The sequence below is a fragment of the Elephas maximus genome, chromosome 1 (assembly GCF_024166365.1).
Source record: "Elephas maximus indicus isolate mEleMax1 chromosome 1, mEleMax1 primary haplotype, whole genome shotgun sequence".
Lineage (NCBI taxonomy): Eukaryota > Metazoa > Chordata > Mammalia > Proboscidea > Elephantidae > Elephas > Elephas maximus.
Genome location: NC_064819.1, coordinates 116,860,473 through 116,877,878, shown reverse-complemented (window position 1 = coordinate 116,877,878; position 17,406 = coordinate 116,860,473). Strand labels below are relative to the sequence as shown.

The 17,406-nt window shown below is 38.7% G+C and overlaps 1 protein-coding gene across 1 annotated transcript in view; it reads left to right on the top strand.

Annotated features, from left to right (window-relative positions):
- PKHD1 (PKHD1 ciliary IPT domain containing fibrocystin/polyductin) overlaps positions 1-17,406 on the top strand; it is a 593,425-nt gene that overhangs the window by 546,476 nt on the left and 29,543 nt on the right. Inside the window, exons 62-63 of the mRNA XM_049894022.1 lie at positions 12,282-12,417; positions 13,765-13,852. Of these exons, the coding sequence (XP_049749979.1) occupies positions 12,282-12,417; positions 13,765-13,852 (224 nt within the window). The remainder of the gene's footprint in view (positions 1-12,281; positions 12,418-13,764; positions 13,853-17,406) is intronic.

Here is a 17,406-nt window from a genome sequence, read left to right as displayed (position 1 = left end):
TTCAAAGAGGTAACCATTCCAAACTTACTGATTTTTACATCGTATATTCACAAAAATTCAGTCTTTAACTGGGAGAAAGAAACATCAAAGAGTAGAATCAAGAGAGGTATGGCAGATGAAAATCAGCAAGGAGAATGGAATGGCCACTTTTAGGCACATGCATATGGTATAACTTTTTGTCTTGAGGAAGTGAGACAGTTCAGGAAAAAGATCACCTTTCTTTAGATTCCATAGCCATTATTCTTTCACTTTTGACTCAGACATTTCTGATTTATTAAGAGCTTCCTAATGTTAATGGGGGAGGAACAATTCAGAAAAGGAGAGTGAGAACAACTGTACAACTTAAAGAATGTAATCAATGTCACTGAATTATACATGTAGAAATTGTTTAATTGGTATATGTTCTGCTGTGTATGTTCTTAACAACAAGAAAAAATAGATTATTAAAAAAATTAAAGAAGAACCTACCTAGCATGTGTATTACAGCACAGATTTCCTATTAAGATATATTATACCCTCCCCTTCCTCCAGCCTCTCTCTGCTTTTCTGGTGTTTTAAAAGAGATTTTCTAGACATGAGGAAAAAATCAAATTTTATGAAGATAAGGAAAAGTTGCTTCTTAAGTATATCTGAATAAATCTCTACAGGATGAGAAACACTGTGCTCTATGGAATTGAATAAGAATCAGCATGGTTTCTCGTGGTCCTAAGAGTTACACCATACGGCAAACAATCTGAAGCCCTGAGCAGACCCCGAGGCCAGCCCTCTTTCTTTCAACTTTGGTCACTGTCCCAAAGTTGAACTCACTGGAGAACCATTGACAAGCTAATGTATGACTTCAAGGCGGCAGAAAAGAGCTCAGGGACACAGCTCTTTCAGTGAAGAGCACCAAGAATGTCATCTGGAGTTCACTCTTATTAATTTAATGGGGTTGTATACATTTTAACAAGCTGAGGTTGTATGACACTTATTTTTCAAGGTGAGTTCTACCTACTTTCAGGAAGCTTCCTACATCTGCTTTGTGGGGAGAAATGGAGTTGTCATCTACTTTTTAAGTAAACAGTGAGAATTGAAAGCCAGAGAAACCCAGTTAAATGCTACCATTTTTCCTTAAATCTGTGTAACCTAGTCTGCCTTATTCTCTGACTTGGTCTTTATTTTATTTTCCTATTTGTTCTTCTAGTCCTAATTTTTATTCTTTACATTTAATTGATATTTAAGGTTTTACAAAAACTTTTTGTGGAGGAAGGAGAATTCTTAATTATGCATGAGGTTTTATATATATATATATAATTTCATTTAATCTTTAAACAGTCCTATGAGGGAACAACTATTAATGCTTGACAAATGAGGAATCAATTTCAGGGAAGTTGAGGAACTTGTCTAAATCAGACAGCTGATAACTACAAAACCTGGGTTAGGATTAGACCAATCCGACCCACAGAATTAAGACTTTCTATGAATCTGCAAAACATCTCACAATATGGATGAATCTGAAGGACATTATGTTGAGTGACATAAGTTGATCACAAAAGGACAAATACTGTATGAAACCACTATTACAAAAACACTTGAAAATGTTTTCACACAGAAAGAAACAATCTTTGATGATTACTAGGGTGGGGAGGGAAATCACTGACTAGACAGTAGGTAAGTGGTAACTTTGGTGAAGGGTAAGACAGTACACAATACTGGGGTAGTCAGCACAACTTGACCAGGGCAAAGTCATAGAAGCTTCACAGACAAACCCAAATGCCCTGAGAAACCTAGATACTGGGCTAGGGACCATGGTCTTGGGGAATAACTAGCTTAGTTGGCATAACATAGTCTGTGAAGAAATTGTTCTATATCTGATTGTGGTGAGTAGTGTCTGGGGTCTTAAAAGCCTGTGAGCAGCCATCTTAGATACATCTACTAATCCCATCCCGGCTAGAAGAAAGGAGAATAAAGAAGACCAAAGACACAAGGGAAAGATTAGTCCAGAGGACTAATGGACCACAGCTACCATAACCTCCACCAGACTGAGCCCAGAATGACTAGATGATGCCCCGTTATCACCACCGACTGCTCTGGGAGGGATCAAAATAGAGGGTCCCAGATAGAGCGGGAGAAAAATATAGAACAAAACTCAAATTCACAGACACACACACAAAAGACCAGGCTTGCTGTGACAGAGACTGGAGAAACCCCGAGAGTATGGCCCCTGGATAGCCTTTAACTCAGAACTGAAGTGACTCCTGAAGTTCACCCTTCAGCCAAAGATTAGACAGGTCTATAGGGGCCAACAATAACACATGTGAGGAATGTGATTCATAGCTCAGTTCATGCTTAGGAGACTAACGGGCACACCAGCCCAAAAGCAAAGATCAGAAAGCAAGAAGGGACAAGAAAACTGGTCAAATGGAAACAGGGAACCCGGGGCAGAGAAGGGGAGAGTGTTGATATATCCCAGGTTTGGCAACCAATGTCACAAAACAATTTGTGTATTAACTGTTTAATGAGAAACTAATCTGCTCTGTAAAAGTTCACCTAAAGGACAGTTTAAAAAAATTAAGACTTTCTTTTTGTCAGAGTTGTTAAATTATTTATTTATTTATCAAATTGTTACATGCCAGTAATTAAAAATCAGATCATAATAAAGGATTAGAATTACAGCCCTCTCCCCTGCCATCCCTCTCTGCTCCCTCTCCATCTCTCCAGAGGCAACTACGTTTAGCTATATTTTTCTAGTGTTTAACTATATATTGTGAAAGAATGTACTTATATAGGTTTGTTTAATCAACATTATATATATTGTCTTTTTGTAACAGTTAAGATATGGCTTTATTATGTTGATCTATTCCCACTCTCTCTTCCTTCCCCTATTCTCTTAAAATAGGAAGTAACCATTTTCTGTCTTTTCACCTGTGAGCCTCATCCCCACCCTCTTTGATACCTGATGCCCCAAAGTCCCAGACCTTGCTAGTTCTGTAGGTTGTTTGGCACCTCCTGGTCTTTATCCTCCTCTAGAGACACATGGGTTATGATTCTTATGCTTGGCTAAGTCAGTTGCGGGAACCTCTGTTTTTCATCTTCCAAAACTTTGTTGACCTCTATTGTCAGTTGTCTCCTCACTTGTCTTCTTTATCCTTCTGGATTTGCATCAATTTTATGCATTTTTACTCTTTTGAGTCATTTCAGTGGAGTTTGTAGAGGGAGCAAAGATAAACGCATATTTTCAATCTGCATTTTTTAACTGGAGGTCCTTCACTGGGGTTTTATTTGTACACATTGTCTTTTATCTGCAATTCTGGTAGGATGTATTTTATATTTCTTCCTTTTTTCAGTAGAAACTTGATTTTTGCTCTCTTTAGTTACCTATCCTCTTTTCTCTCCTCACTCCCTCTCTCCTGCCTCATTCATCCCTATACTAGAAAAAAAAAAAAAAAAACTCTAATAATATTCTTTCTTGCACAATAGAGTTAGAGATAAATGTGCATCTCTTATGGAGATTTAGCTTTTGAAATGTTAATGCTATCTGTGGTTGGCAGAATTCCTTAAAAGGCCTCCCAAAGATGTACTGCCTTAATCCCTGAAACCTTCATCATCCCAGTGATTTTGTTATGATATATGGCACCATTAGTTTTAAGAGAGGAAGAATATTCTGGATTATTTAGACCCAGTATAATCACATGAACCCTTAAAAGAGGGGAGTTTTCTTCTGCTATGGCAAAAGAGGAAGTCAGAGAAATTCTAAGTTTGAGAAAGACTCAGTGTGCTATTGTTGCTTTGAGAATGGAAGGAGCTACATGAAAAGGAAAGTGAGTGGACTGGAAGAGTAGAGCTGACAGCATGAAAACATAGACCTCATTTGTACAACTGCGGGGATATGAATTCTTTTTTTTTTTTTAACTTTTTATTGTGCATTAGGTGAACATTTACAGAGTAAATTCATTTCCCATTCAATAGTTCATACCTAAAGTGTTCCATAACATTGGTTTCATTCCCCACAATGTATCAGCGCTCTCTCCATTTCCATCCTAGGTTCCCCATTTCCTTTCATCCTGATTTTCTGTTCCTTCTCGCCTTCTCATCTTTGCTTTTGGGCAAATGTTGACCTTTTGATCTCATGTAATTGATTGTTTTAAGAAGCATTTTGTTTATTTTATGGGCCTGTCTATGGTTTGGCTGAAAGGTAGTCTCCAGGAATGGCTTCAGTTCCACTTGAGATGGATATCTCAGGGCCATAGTTTTGGGAGTTCTTCTAATCTCTGTCAGAAGAGTAAATCTGGTCTTTTTTGTGAATTTGATTTTTTATTTTACAACTTTTCTCTCACTTTCTCCAGGACCCTGTGTTGTGATCCCAGTCAGAGCAATAGTTGTAGCTGGGCACCATTTAGTTCTTCTGGTCTTGGGGTTGTGTAGGCTGTGGTTAATATGGTCCATTAGTCCTTTGAACTGATTGTTCCCTTTAACCTTTGGCTTTCTTCACTCTCCATTGCTCCAGACAATATGAGACCAATAGACATACCTTAGATAGCCTCCTGCAAGCTTTTAAGACCCCAGACACTAATCACCAAAGTGGGATGCGGAAATTTGTCTTTATGAACTATGTTGTGCCAATTGACATAGATGTCCCCTGAGTCTATGGTCCTTTGCCTCGAGCCTTGGAACTACAAGGATATGAATTCTTCCAACCACCTAAGTTTGGAAGTGGATTCTTCCAGAGAGCCTCCAGATGAGTAGTGAACTCAGCCCAGCCTGTCAAGACTCCTGACCTATGGAAAACTGGAAATGAGTGTGTGCTATTTTAAACCACTAAGTTTGTGGTAATTTGTTATGCAGTAAGAGAAAACTATGCAGTATTTCACATAAAGCCCTTTGTTTATGACATTGCCATGGACCTGCAGACATTTAAAGGCCCTGAAAACAGTTACAGTGAGGGTATAGTATGTCACTGTGGGTGTTTATATCTGCGTGTGTGCACACGTGTATGTGTGTGTACACATCACATTAGTAGCTTTTTAAGTCTTCCTTCTTTGTGTAAGGAGCACCCTATCAAGTTGACTTTGAATAGAGAAGAAAAGTAGGTTTCTCAATTGGTGAGACAAGTCTTTTGGCAGTCTCATTTAATATTTCCTCTTCTGCAACCTCTCCATGCCCCTGGGCACCTTCTTTCTAGAAAACAGCCCTTTGAAGTATGCAAGAACACCATCTTTCTGTCAACACTAAAGGATGCTCCTTTCAAGATAGGCTATAGCAGGCAGAATGTTCATTCTGGGAGAGATCCTTATGTTGTCAGCTTCTTTCTTTCCTCTCCCATGGCAAAAACACAGCTTTGCCATTAAAGAATGCTTCGATACATAAAGAGCCTTGGTGCCAAAATGGTTAAGTGCTCAGCTGCTAACAGAAAAGATGGTGGTTTGAACCCATCCAGCGACTCCATGGAAGAAAGGTCTGGGGATCTGCTCCCATAGATTACAGCCTAGAAAACCCTATGGGGCAGTTCTACTATGTCCTAATAGGTTGCTCTGAGTCAGAATCTACTTGACAGCGCACAAAATAGTATGAATTCACTACTTTGTTGAGTTAGGTAGCTGGCAAAATGACCATAAAAGCATTTCTATATATGAGGCTTTGTGGGGAAATGAGATGTTCTACATAAGCAAACTTCTCATACAATTAAAAATTGTTCCTTTAATCACTAGCATTTTTTAAAAGCCTTCAGTTCTTGTCTTAAAAAAAAAAAAAATTATGTATTATCCTGCCTTATTAAATGGGCAATAATGTAGACCATTCACATTTTTATCGATGATTCATGGTCATCATTAAAACTATCATTTATTTCATAGTCTTGTTTCTGCAGTAATGCCCTTGGGGACTACTGTTCTTATACTAAATGGTCTCAGACCACTATGCCTTTGATTCTTGTTCTGCAGTTTATATTTTTCTGCTGTTTTCCCTGTGAACAGGATGTTAGTTGTAATCTGTTGCTACTGTTGACATATCTGCATCTAGTAGTTCCCTGCCCTCATGCACGTGTAGTTCTAGTTTCAAAATTGATCTTTTCCTGGAACCATACTACCTTAAAACAAATAATTTAAGATTTAAAAGCACATACGATAAAATCCTAGGTAAATATAATAAAAGTTCATGAATCTACATTTCAATTTTTTTTTTAATTCCCCACACATTAATTGAAAAGCTACTATGTTAAAAAATATGGCTCATGAAAATCCAGAGATGTAAAAATTAATGGACAGGCAAAACAAACATCTATTCAACTACTTTATGAGAACATATAATATTCATCTTATTCTCTTTTATCTATTACAAAGAAAAAATTAATTGAACATGCACCTGCTTAACCATTAATCTACTTTTTCATAAAATTAACTTGAGTATATTTTAATCTTTACAACATGTATTATGTGGTCAAGGCTCCAACTTACTATTATATCTTTCAGAGTACCTAAGCACAGTACCATCTACAATAAACATCCTTAAATATTTTGTTGCAAATAGTGAAATACAGCAGGTTTGGCTTTACACTGTTCTAATACTCCTTGTAACCAATATCCTGCATTCAGTCTCCATTAGAAAGGTTTCTGTTTTCTTTGCCAGACTCTGATTGCTACAACAGACCACCACAAACAGAAAATTTGGAACACTTGTGTATGATCTAAAAAATATATTCAGAGCTTCTGTTCTCCTAGATGAAATACTCATGCTAAAGGCTTCTTTAAAGTATTAAAAAGCAAAGATGTCACTTTCAGGACGAAGGTGAGCTTGCCTCAAGCCATGGTGTTTCCAGATGCATGTGAAATCTAGACAATGAATAAGGAAGACCAAAGAAGAATTGATGCCTTTGAATTATGGTTGGTGAAGAATATTGAATATACCATGGACTGCCAGAAGAATGAACAAATCTCTCTTAGAAGAAGTACAGTCAGGATGCTCCTTAGAAGTAAGGATGGCAAAACTTCTTCTCACATACTTTGGATATGTGATCATAAAGAAACCAGCTCCTGGAGAAGGACATCATGCTCAGTAAAGTAGAGGGTCAATGAAAAAGATGAAGACCCTTAACAAGACAGATTGACACAGTGGCTGCAACAATGGGCTCAAACATAATGAGCAATTGTGAGGATGGTGCAGGACCGGGCAGTGTTTTGTTCTGTAGTACACAGGGTCACTATGAGTCGGAACTGACTCAATGGCACCTAACAACAGCAAAAATAGAATTATTATAAAATATCATTTTAATGATTTACCATTTAGGTTTATCAATTAGAGTTTTGTCCCTCAAATTTGTGCTTACCATTGGCATTGCTGGAAGTGTGCTTCTGTATATTCCTGGCATACTGCAATCTACACTTTGGGTTACTCAAATTTAAATTTGAAATGAACAATTTCAAGGAAACACAAACGTTTAATAAGATGTATTACAGCACATTGGTGAGCACGCATCTTGAGGAGTGCACTAGAACTTGTAGTTGGCAGGCCAAGATGAGTGGTGACATTCCAGAGGCATTTAGTGACCTAAGAGAGAAGTCCATGATGGGTACTGATGTGGCATAGTATTGCTGTAATAACATGTATTATGTGCTTACAGTGTGCCAGGCTCGGAACCACAGTACCATAGTTCCGGAAGGGAACTATCCAAGAATTAGACATTGCCTCCCTCCCGAGTTGACAGCCTCTAAGAACATCTGATTAGGTTTAATAGGCAGCATAAGGACTATAACATTTAAATGGTATGTGGCATGTCAGAAAGAGAGCCAGGAAAGTCATTCTTTTCTTACGAACTATATAGAAAAGCATTCCTAAGGGACAGAGGTCATGGTATTTTATTTATGTTTACCTATCTCACAGTGCCTTGAAAAATGTTTTGTCCATAGTAAAAAAAATAAAAACCTGTTGCCCTCGAGTCAATTCTGGTAGTGACCCTATACAACAGAGTAGAACTGCCCCATAGAGTTGCCAAGGAGCACCTGGTGGATTTGAACTGCCAACCTTTTAGTTAGCAGCCATAACACTTAACCACTACACCACCAGGGTTTCCTTTCCCATAGTGGGAGGGTTAAAAGATGTTCATTAAGCTGAATAGACTAGAGAACTTACTTTTCTTCTCCTGATGCACGGAATTTTCCATATTCCTTTGGAATTCAAGTCAGGTCCCCTCATGTACCTACAGGCTATTCTGCCTTATCTGGCCTATTTAAAGAGGGCAGTGGTGGGTCTGTGGTAGAAGTCTCACCTTCCATGGGAGAGACCTGGGTTTGATTCCCAGCCAATGTACCTCAAGTGCAGCCACCACCTCTCTGTTAGTAGAGGCTCGTGTGTTGATACGATGCTGAACAGGTTTCAGCAGAGCTTCCAGAGTAGGCAAAAAAACAAAACAAAACCAAACCAAAAAACCTGGCGATATACTTTTGAAAATCAGAACGCTGTAGGTTATAATCATGGGGATGGTGCAGGACCAGAAAGCATTTTGTTCCCTTGTGCATTGGGGAGGGGGTACGGGGAATGTGTCGACCCAAAGACACCTAACAACAACAACAAGCCTATGTAAAACAATAGAGATTAAAAGTGCTCAGGACACCCTGGAACATTTAATCAAGACTTGCAGCTCTTTTATAGGAACCTGGCTTAGTAGGTTTTAGGAGGAGTAGCACTGATCACCACCATACCTCCAGCAAAAATCTAGCCCTGAGTCAGTGTTGGAAAACCAGCAATCTTCATTTGTTTGCTGAGTTTGTCCTGCAAATACAAATACCCCCACCTCCACAGGGTAAAGGTTTTGGATCTGGCAGATAAGAAAACAAGAGTTAGAGTGGAAAGTGGTGATCTCTGAACTGGGAAATGTCTGCCTTCTCTTGATCTTTCTTTTTTAGCCTGTGCTTAAGCATCGTAAGGAAAAAAAAAAAAAATTCTTCCACATACCTGGCTGAGTATTAGAAGCTGTTAAATAGTGGTTAAAACTGGGAGCATCAGAGGGAAGTTTCCTCCCCCATTTTTAAAGTTTGGCTGTAGGTCCCTCTGCCTGCAGGCTACAGTCACATTAGCAGTTGGAAATTGGATAACGACAGCACAATGACAAATCCAGGTTGCTTGCAATAAGTTGCTAATCCCTTTGCTTTAATATCGGAGCAGCGTGTAATGATGTTTGGACATCACTCCAGTTTACTGACGACCCCACTGGGGCCAGCAATAGAACCTTACAACTGTCTAACAAGGCGTCAGGTGACTCCCGTCGTCACAGCAACGGACACTGGAATCTAATCTTCCCTCCATCCCTTCTAGCACCCAATAACGCCTAGATTATATAAGTGGCCCATCATTGCTTGGTAACTTGAATCAATTAACGTTAATTCGCACAATGCTATGATGTATTGTGATCACTTTCATTTCAGGGAAGGGGGAGAAATTGCTATAAGTCACCTAAAATGAGGTTGTCTGTGGTGCTGAGGTATTAATTGGGTGTCCATATTAAATGCAAAAGGAGCCCCATCGTGAAAGAAAAGTGGATGAGTGACTCTCTTGGCTGCTATTGACCTATCAGAAGAAGACAGTGCCCTTTTCCTTTGCTTTTATCTATTACAGTTTTCCCTATTGCGTGTCAAGTTGATGTATTATAAAAAATTCATTTGGTGACCTTTCACCCCCTTAGCAGATTAAACAATTTCACTTCGATGGCATCATTAACAGGACCCTGCATTTAATGATGATTTCTCTAAAAGGCCACGGAGATTCGATTTTAAGCTAACAGATTTATTGCACTATTATAACATATCGTAAAAAACTGTACCACCTACGGTCAGGTTTTAGGATAGAAACTGCTTAAGAGTTTATGTGGAGCTTAAAGTGGTATTACCTTGGGATATGCTGTAGCAGCAAGTCTCTGACCTCCAGTGAGATGCTGTTTACATTTAATAAGAGATGTTTGCTCACAATAAACTTTAAAGTATGTCAAGGAAGGGCCTTTTCACGGGTTTTCAGGCAGTTGGTTCCCATCCCCGGGTCACTAGACATCAGTGTACTTCTGTCAGAGTCCTTGATAGGGTCTTTCAGTCTCTTTACCCAGACTACTTGCCTGCATCTTGCCTCCACATCAGAAAGCATTTAAGGGACAGGTAAAGGGGGAATTAGGACCTGATAACAATGTTAGAATTTTCTAATGGCCTAGGACACAAAGAAGGATAGAATTAAGTATGGATTTTAAAAATCTGACTTAAATTGTTTCCTTAAAAAAGGAAAGGATTCTTACCTACTTAGACTACACAAACTAACTCATGATGATTGACCCAGTGAATGTTGAATTTCCAGTGAGTGTAGTGTAGAGGCCAGCGCCTTAACTGGTTGATGACCAAAGGGGGTCCTAAGAACCGCGTGTCCACCTCTGCCCACGTTTCCCAGCATTCTCAAGGGAAGAGGGGAATCGCTTTCTACAGAAGCAGGGTACTTTTTAGTCTTCTGTATTTGCTCTTCTGCTTTTTCCTGTTTTTAGGACTATTCTTCACCTTTACGTGGCATGTACCCTCCGTGATAAATAAGTAGTTTATCTTTTCTTCCCCACATAGGACAAAAAAAAAGGTCAGGGAATACAGTAGGTGACTCAAAAACATTTAATTTGGTAGGTTACTTTTTTTTTTTTTTTTGCTTTGTTAGGCCTGGCCTAGGCTGTGTTGAGGATAAGTTACCAAGGGATGGCCTATATTAAGGATATATATATACATATATATATATGTACACATTTAGTTGTCAAATATCTATTGTATGCCTGCAATGCAATAAGTTTAATTGATTAGTGGTGTATATTCTTTTTAATTTTTTTTTCAATTTTTGTGGCACTGTACACAACCAAGCATACATTCATTCACAATTTTACATGAACAGTTCAATGGCATTAGCTACATGCTTCATGTTGTGTCACTGTTCTTTATGTCTACCCATATTATTTTATCACCATTAATTTAGGCTCTCAGCCCCTTAAAGTTCTCATCTGTGCTTCAGATTGTTGTCAGTTTAAACTCATATAGGTAACTCTTTATAAGAGCACAGTGCTCAAGACAAACATTCTTTATCTGTTGGGCTAAATTATTGTTTAGTTTAATGAAGGCTTCATGGGATAGTTTTGCTTCAAGGTTTAAGGATTATTTCCAGACATTAGATTTAGGGATTCCCTCAGCCTCAATGTATCCAGTAAGTCTTGTTTCCGTATAGGTTTGAAGTATAATGTTCTTTTAATATAGCTAGTTGGTCATCAAAAATACCAAAACCGAAACTCTGAGTAAAAGATGTATGGACGTGTTATGAATCCATTGTCTTTTATTTTATTTTATATTTATTCCACTTATTTTAAGTCACATTAGCAATTAATAAGCTTGAAGAGGGGAGAAGCAATATAGCTCATTCACTGATTAAGAGCTTTAGCCCTTGGTCATAACGCTTATTAGCTGTAAAACTTTTGGCAAGTTAAAACTTTTTGGATCTCAGTTTCTTCATACATAAAATAGTATTGTAAGAATACTTACCTCATAGTCTCATTTTAAAGACGCAATGAGGTAACACATGAAAATCAGAGTAGTATCTGGCGTACTGTAAGTGCTCACTACATGTTAATTGTAAGTGTTATTCTACCTAGGGGCTTCATTCAATTAAAATAATTTAACCAATTAATTCCACAATTTGCTGAACCTACTTAATGCAAGTTGCACTGTGGAAAATATAAATATAAACTGTTTCTGTGAGGATTGAGTGAGGGACTACACATAAAACAGCAATGTGCTGCAGCTGGCTTGCAGGCAGCTCTTCCCAGCTGTGTTCAGTGACGTCACGTTGTTACCCTGGAATTGGCTATGGTGGGAGTATTTACACCACAGAAACTGGAAACACTACAAATCAGGGCCTTCTTCTTTTTTTCTGAGAACTGGTTTACCGGTATGCTATTGAACATGTCTATTGAACATGTCCCTGCTTCCTAAGTATTCTAGTCTGATAAATTTCCTCATTGAGATTTTTATTGACTGATGGTAAGAAACAGTGATAAAATCTAAATTCATAATTTATGCTTCTCTCAACCCACCCCCAGTCTGTCCTTTGTTATGGCTAAGCAAATCTATGAAAATAAATATATAATTATAATTCTTTGGTATACATTCACTGCACAGTATAGTATTAAATTCCTAGAAACATAAACAAATGCAAATATTATCACTGATAATTGTGTATTATGGAAAATAGCTACTGCAGTGATTTATAATCTCTGTATGTATTCTATTTATTTTTACATGTCCCAGAAATACAAGCAGTGTCAAAACTGGGAACTTGATATATATTCGGCCCTACGTTCTTTCAGTCCTAGTCCAGCCTTCAGATGGAGAGGTGGGAAAAGAGCTTCCTGTACAACCGCAGCTTGTTTTTCTGGATGAGCAGGTAACTTTTTCACAATCTTTCTATAGAGCTGGGAAGCATGTTGTATTCAGCATATGCTTTACATTGCATCATTATTGATAGACATTTCTAGAAGGCCTATTGTGTGACATTTGCTACACTTAGCACTTCTAACTCCTGTCTTCATTTTCCTTCCATTTCACAGTCTGCTTTTCCTCCCATTTCCTATGGATGTTCAGAATTTGATCAAGGGCAAAAAATATAATTCTGATACTTTTCTTCCCTAAGTAAATTTTTAAAGTGAGTCTCTCATGTCTTCTTTGAAGTCGAGCCTTCTTGAAGAAGTATATTGGAAGAAGTCTGTTCACATGTTAATGGAAAGAATTTTTTTTATATAAGGAGCCCAGAAACCCTGGTGGCATAGTGGTTAAGAGCTACCACTACTAACCAAAAGGTCGGGAGTTCAAATCCACCAGGTGCTCTTTGGATACCCTACGGGGCAGTTCTACTCTGTCCTATAGGGTTGCTATGAGTTGGAATCGACTCGAAGGCAACAGGTTTGTTTGTTTTTGGTATAATGAGCCCTGGTGGTGCAACGGTTAAGCACTTGACTGCTAACTGAAAAGCTTGCAATTCGAACTCACCAAGCGACTTGGGAGAAAGACCTGGCAACCTGCCGTCATAAAGATTACAGCCTAGAAAACCCTATGGGGCAGTTTTACGGTGTCATATAGGGTTGCTATGAATGGAAAACAGATTGGACAGTGCACAACAACGACATATTATTATAAAAAATAGTTTTCTGTTATTTTAAAATCCTTCTCTAATACGTGGTTAAGAATATGATCAATAAGAGGCTTCAGTGCTTTATTCTAATTTTAGCGTACATGACCTCTGATTCTATTTTACCTTTTCTGTATTTACCAAACTCATGGAAAATAAAGTGAAATATGATCTGTAAATCAGCTTTTCCACTCTTTACATTAAAAATGCATTCCCCGACATGTTTGCAGAGAAGGCTGAGCAACTGAGGGCCACTCTTGGGAGCCTGTCAGTTTTGATCTAGTCGGTCACTCATCTAACTCTCCTGCTTTCCTCTCTCAACCATTCCTTGCCTATTAACCTTCCACACACAATGCCACTCTCTTCTGCAAACTTAGTTTCCTTCCTCCTCTTCACTGTTGGCACCCATCTTTTCCTATATAATCTCCCTTCTCTCAATAAGCTGATTTTGATGCGTTCTTAACGTAAGAGAGAGAACATATTTATTTATCATGTCCTTCTTTTGTGTTTTTTTCCCCCCATGGAATATGTACTTTATAAAAGTTTCTGTCTAAATCATCTTCATTTTTAGAACGTTTCCCTTTTTTTTTCTTCCCCCAATTCTAGAATCGGAGAGTGGAGACCCTGGGGGCTCCCTCAGAGCCTTGGCTCATTTCAGCTTTCCTGGAAGGGACAGCAGATTCAGTACTGAAAGGTAGATATCTGTAATTTTCAGAGACCTGTGCTTAAAGCAAGATCAGCAGATGGAATCCACCAGCCGTTCTTTGGAAACCCTATGAGGCAGCTCTCCTCTACGCTATACGGTCGCTATGACTTGGAATCAACTCAATGGCAATGGGTTTGGTTTGGTGTTTAAAGCATTTGCACAGAAAATGTTTGCAACTATTAGAAATTCATAGTGAAGTCTGCAATGCTCCATTTCTTAAATAATTGATTAGGAATCTCCCTCACCCCTCTCTCTAGTGTCAATGTCTGAGAAAAAGAAGGTCAAGCTAGCAGTAAATATCTAAGATGCCGCCTCCTCTTTTCCCCTCCGGTAGCCTGACGAGGGAGCATTTTCATCACACCAGTATCTCCCATATGGCATAAGGAAAAGTGTATGGAGTCTTAGATTGAGTCTGAAATCTCAGTTTCCCTATAGACTGATTAGTCATCCAATGAGACACACATCTTTGATACAGTAATGTAGACTGTCCTAGGAAGCAATTCACCAGGTGCAATGTATTTTCTATAGGGAAATAGAAACTTTTGCTTTCAATGTTGTCAAGAATAAATGAGATGAAAAAATGCAGGAGTGCATTCAGAGTTATTTTTCCCATCTCCAATTGCCTGCTCTCCCTTACCATCCTCTTCAATCTCAGCACCACTCCCAGGTCTATCTACTTTCCTTGGACCCTGAAAAGCAAAATCAAAATGGGTGCTTATTTAGAATGCTTACTGCTAGGCCTTTGTCCAAGATCATCTATGTCTTCTGCAGAGAGGCCGAGCAATATGCATTTTAGTAAGCTTCTTTGGTGATCTTCAGAGTGCTCTTTGAGAAACACTGACTAGGTATACAAGTGTCAAATTGGTATTAAGGTCTGGTCTAGAGAGATATAAACATGTGTAACATGGTTTTTATGGGAGAAATGGTTTCTGGTCCTAAATTCCTGACTACTTTATCCACAAAGGAGTCTTTGGGTGGTGCAAATGATTAACATGCTGGGCTGCTAACCAAGTTGATTCCAAATGTGGAGACCCCATGTGCATCAGAATAGAACTGTGCTCCATGGAGTTTTCAATGGCCAACTTTTCAGAAATAGATCACCAGACCTTTCTTCCAAGATGCCTCTGGATTAACCTGAACCTCCAAATCTTCAGTCAGCAAATTAAGACAAAGGTCTTTTTTTAATGTCTGATGAAAGTTTTAAGACACCAGGAATAAGAGATTTCTGGTTTATGATTGGTCCCCCTCCAGCTCACTCCACAAATTATTAACCATTGTTCCTACTAAGAGCCTTCCCTCTACTGCATACAGTTCAGGGGGTATCTCCCAACACACAGATCTTGCTTGAGCCCCGCAAACTCTCTATGAACAGAGGGCTTCCTCTCAGCACGAGGGGCCTCATGATAATCATAGCACCCAGGTGTGCTTCCTGTGGTTAAGGGGGAGACTGTGTGCTTCCTTCTCATTTGAGCATTCACAATTATGCGCAATCACAGTTCAATTGTGAAGCTTTCTCCTGAGGTGAAGAGAAATGTGTTTTGTATCAAGCTTATATAATCAAGAACAGGATGATGCTGTGGGGCCTCCTGAGTTCATCTTCTATGAATGGAGAGCCAGAGATGACTAACAGTGTGAAAAATCCCTCTAACTGTCAAATCCCTCTAACCCCTCTAACTAAAAACCAAAATCAAACCAAACCCATTGCCATCAAGTCAATTCTCCGACTCACAGTGACCTTAAAGGACAGGCTAGAGCTGCCCCATAGGGTTTCCAAGGCTGTAATCTTTATGGAAGCAGACTATCACATCTTTCTCTTGCGGAGCAGCTGGTGGATTTGAAACTCTCACCTTTCCGTTAGCAGCTGAACGCTTAACCACTGTGCCACTGAGGCTCCTACCTAACCAATAAAGTATAACAAAAATTCAAATTGACTAAAAGCACGTTTTTAAGGTAGGTCATGGAAAATATCCTCAGAAAGTTACCTACCCCCAACCCTACAACCTCTATTCCAGACACTTGTCAAAAATCCTCCCAGCATAATCTCATTGAAAGAATAGAGCCAATGGGTTTATCTTGTCAGCTTGAATTCAGAATTGTTGAATAGTACTGACCAAGAGCTAGAATTTAAGCAAGTCTCTGAACTAAACATTTGTATTTTTGTTTCAGTTAGAAAACAATTCAAAATATTAGCTCAATTGAAAATATAACTTTTCAAATTATATATTAAAGATAGATATTATAAAGATTCATTTCAATATTGGTAAAACAGAAGAGGTAATAGCAGTCGTCAGTTTTAAGTATAATTATCTATTATTACCATGACATTTACATATCATAACAGGGGAAGAAAAAGGGATCTTAACTTTTACAATTCCTGCTTTCTAGAGAGATGGTTTTAAGTGCTGGCTATTCTGCAAAGTCACCATTGTCATAGTAATGATGCATCTTTCGAGACTTGTCAGTATGTGGTGAAATGCAAAGTCTGGACCAACAAATTGTTGGCAATTTTAAATTGTTATGGTGTGTAAACAGCTTTCAATAGTTGGTCAAATATCCTCCTCCCTATACTTAATTGTGCCCATGCAAAGCCTGTATGTAGACCAAAAGGCAGTTGTTCAAACAGAGCAAGGGGATACTGCATGGCTTAGAGTCAGGAAAGGTATACGTCAGGGTTGTATCCTTTCACGGTACTTGCTCAACCTGTATGCTGAGCAAATAATCCAAGAAGCTGGACTATATGAAGAAGAGTGCAGCATCAGGATTGGAGGAAGACTCATTAACAACCTCTGATATGCAGATGACACAACTTTGCTTGCTGAAAGTAAAGAGGACTTGAAGCACTTACTAATAAAGAGCAAAGACTACAACCTTCATTATATATTACACTTTTACATAAAGAAAACAAAAACCCTCACAACTGGACCAATAAACAATATAATATACAAAGAAAATATTGAAGCTGTCAAGGATTTCATTTTACTTGTATCCACAATCAACGCCCATGGAAGCAGCAGTTAAGAAATCAAATGACGTATTTATTGCATTTGGATAATCTGCTTCAAAAGACCTCTTCAAAGGCAAAGATGTCACTTTGAGGACTAGAAGCCGTGGTGTTTTCATTCACCTCATGTGTCTGAAAGTTGGACAACGAATAAGGAAGGCTGAAGAAGAATTGATGCATTTTAATTATAGTGTTGGTGAAAAATATTGAATATACCGTGGACTCACCAGAAAGATGAACAAATCTGTATTGGAAGAAGTACAGCCAGAATTCTCCTTAGAAGCTAGGATAGTGAGACTTTGTCTCATGTACTTTGGACATATTGTCAGGAGGAACCAGTCCCTGGACGAGGACAGCATGCTTGGTAAAGAAGAAAACCCAGTGCCATCGAGTCAATTCCGACTCATAGCGACCATATAGAACAGAGTAGAACTGTCCCATAGAGTTTCCAGGGAGCGCCTGGCGGATTTGAACTGCTGAACCTGTGGTTAGCAGCCGTAGCACTTAACCAGTATGCCACATCTTTGCCTGTTAACACTTT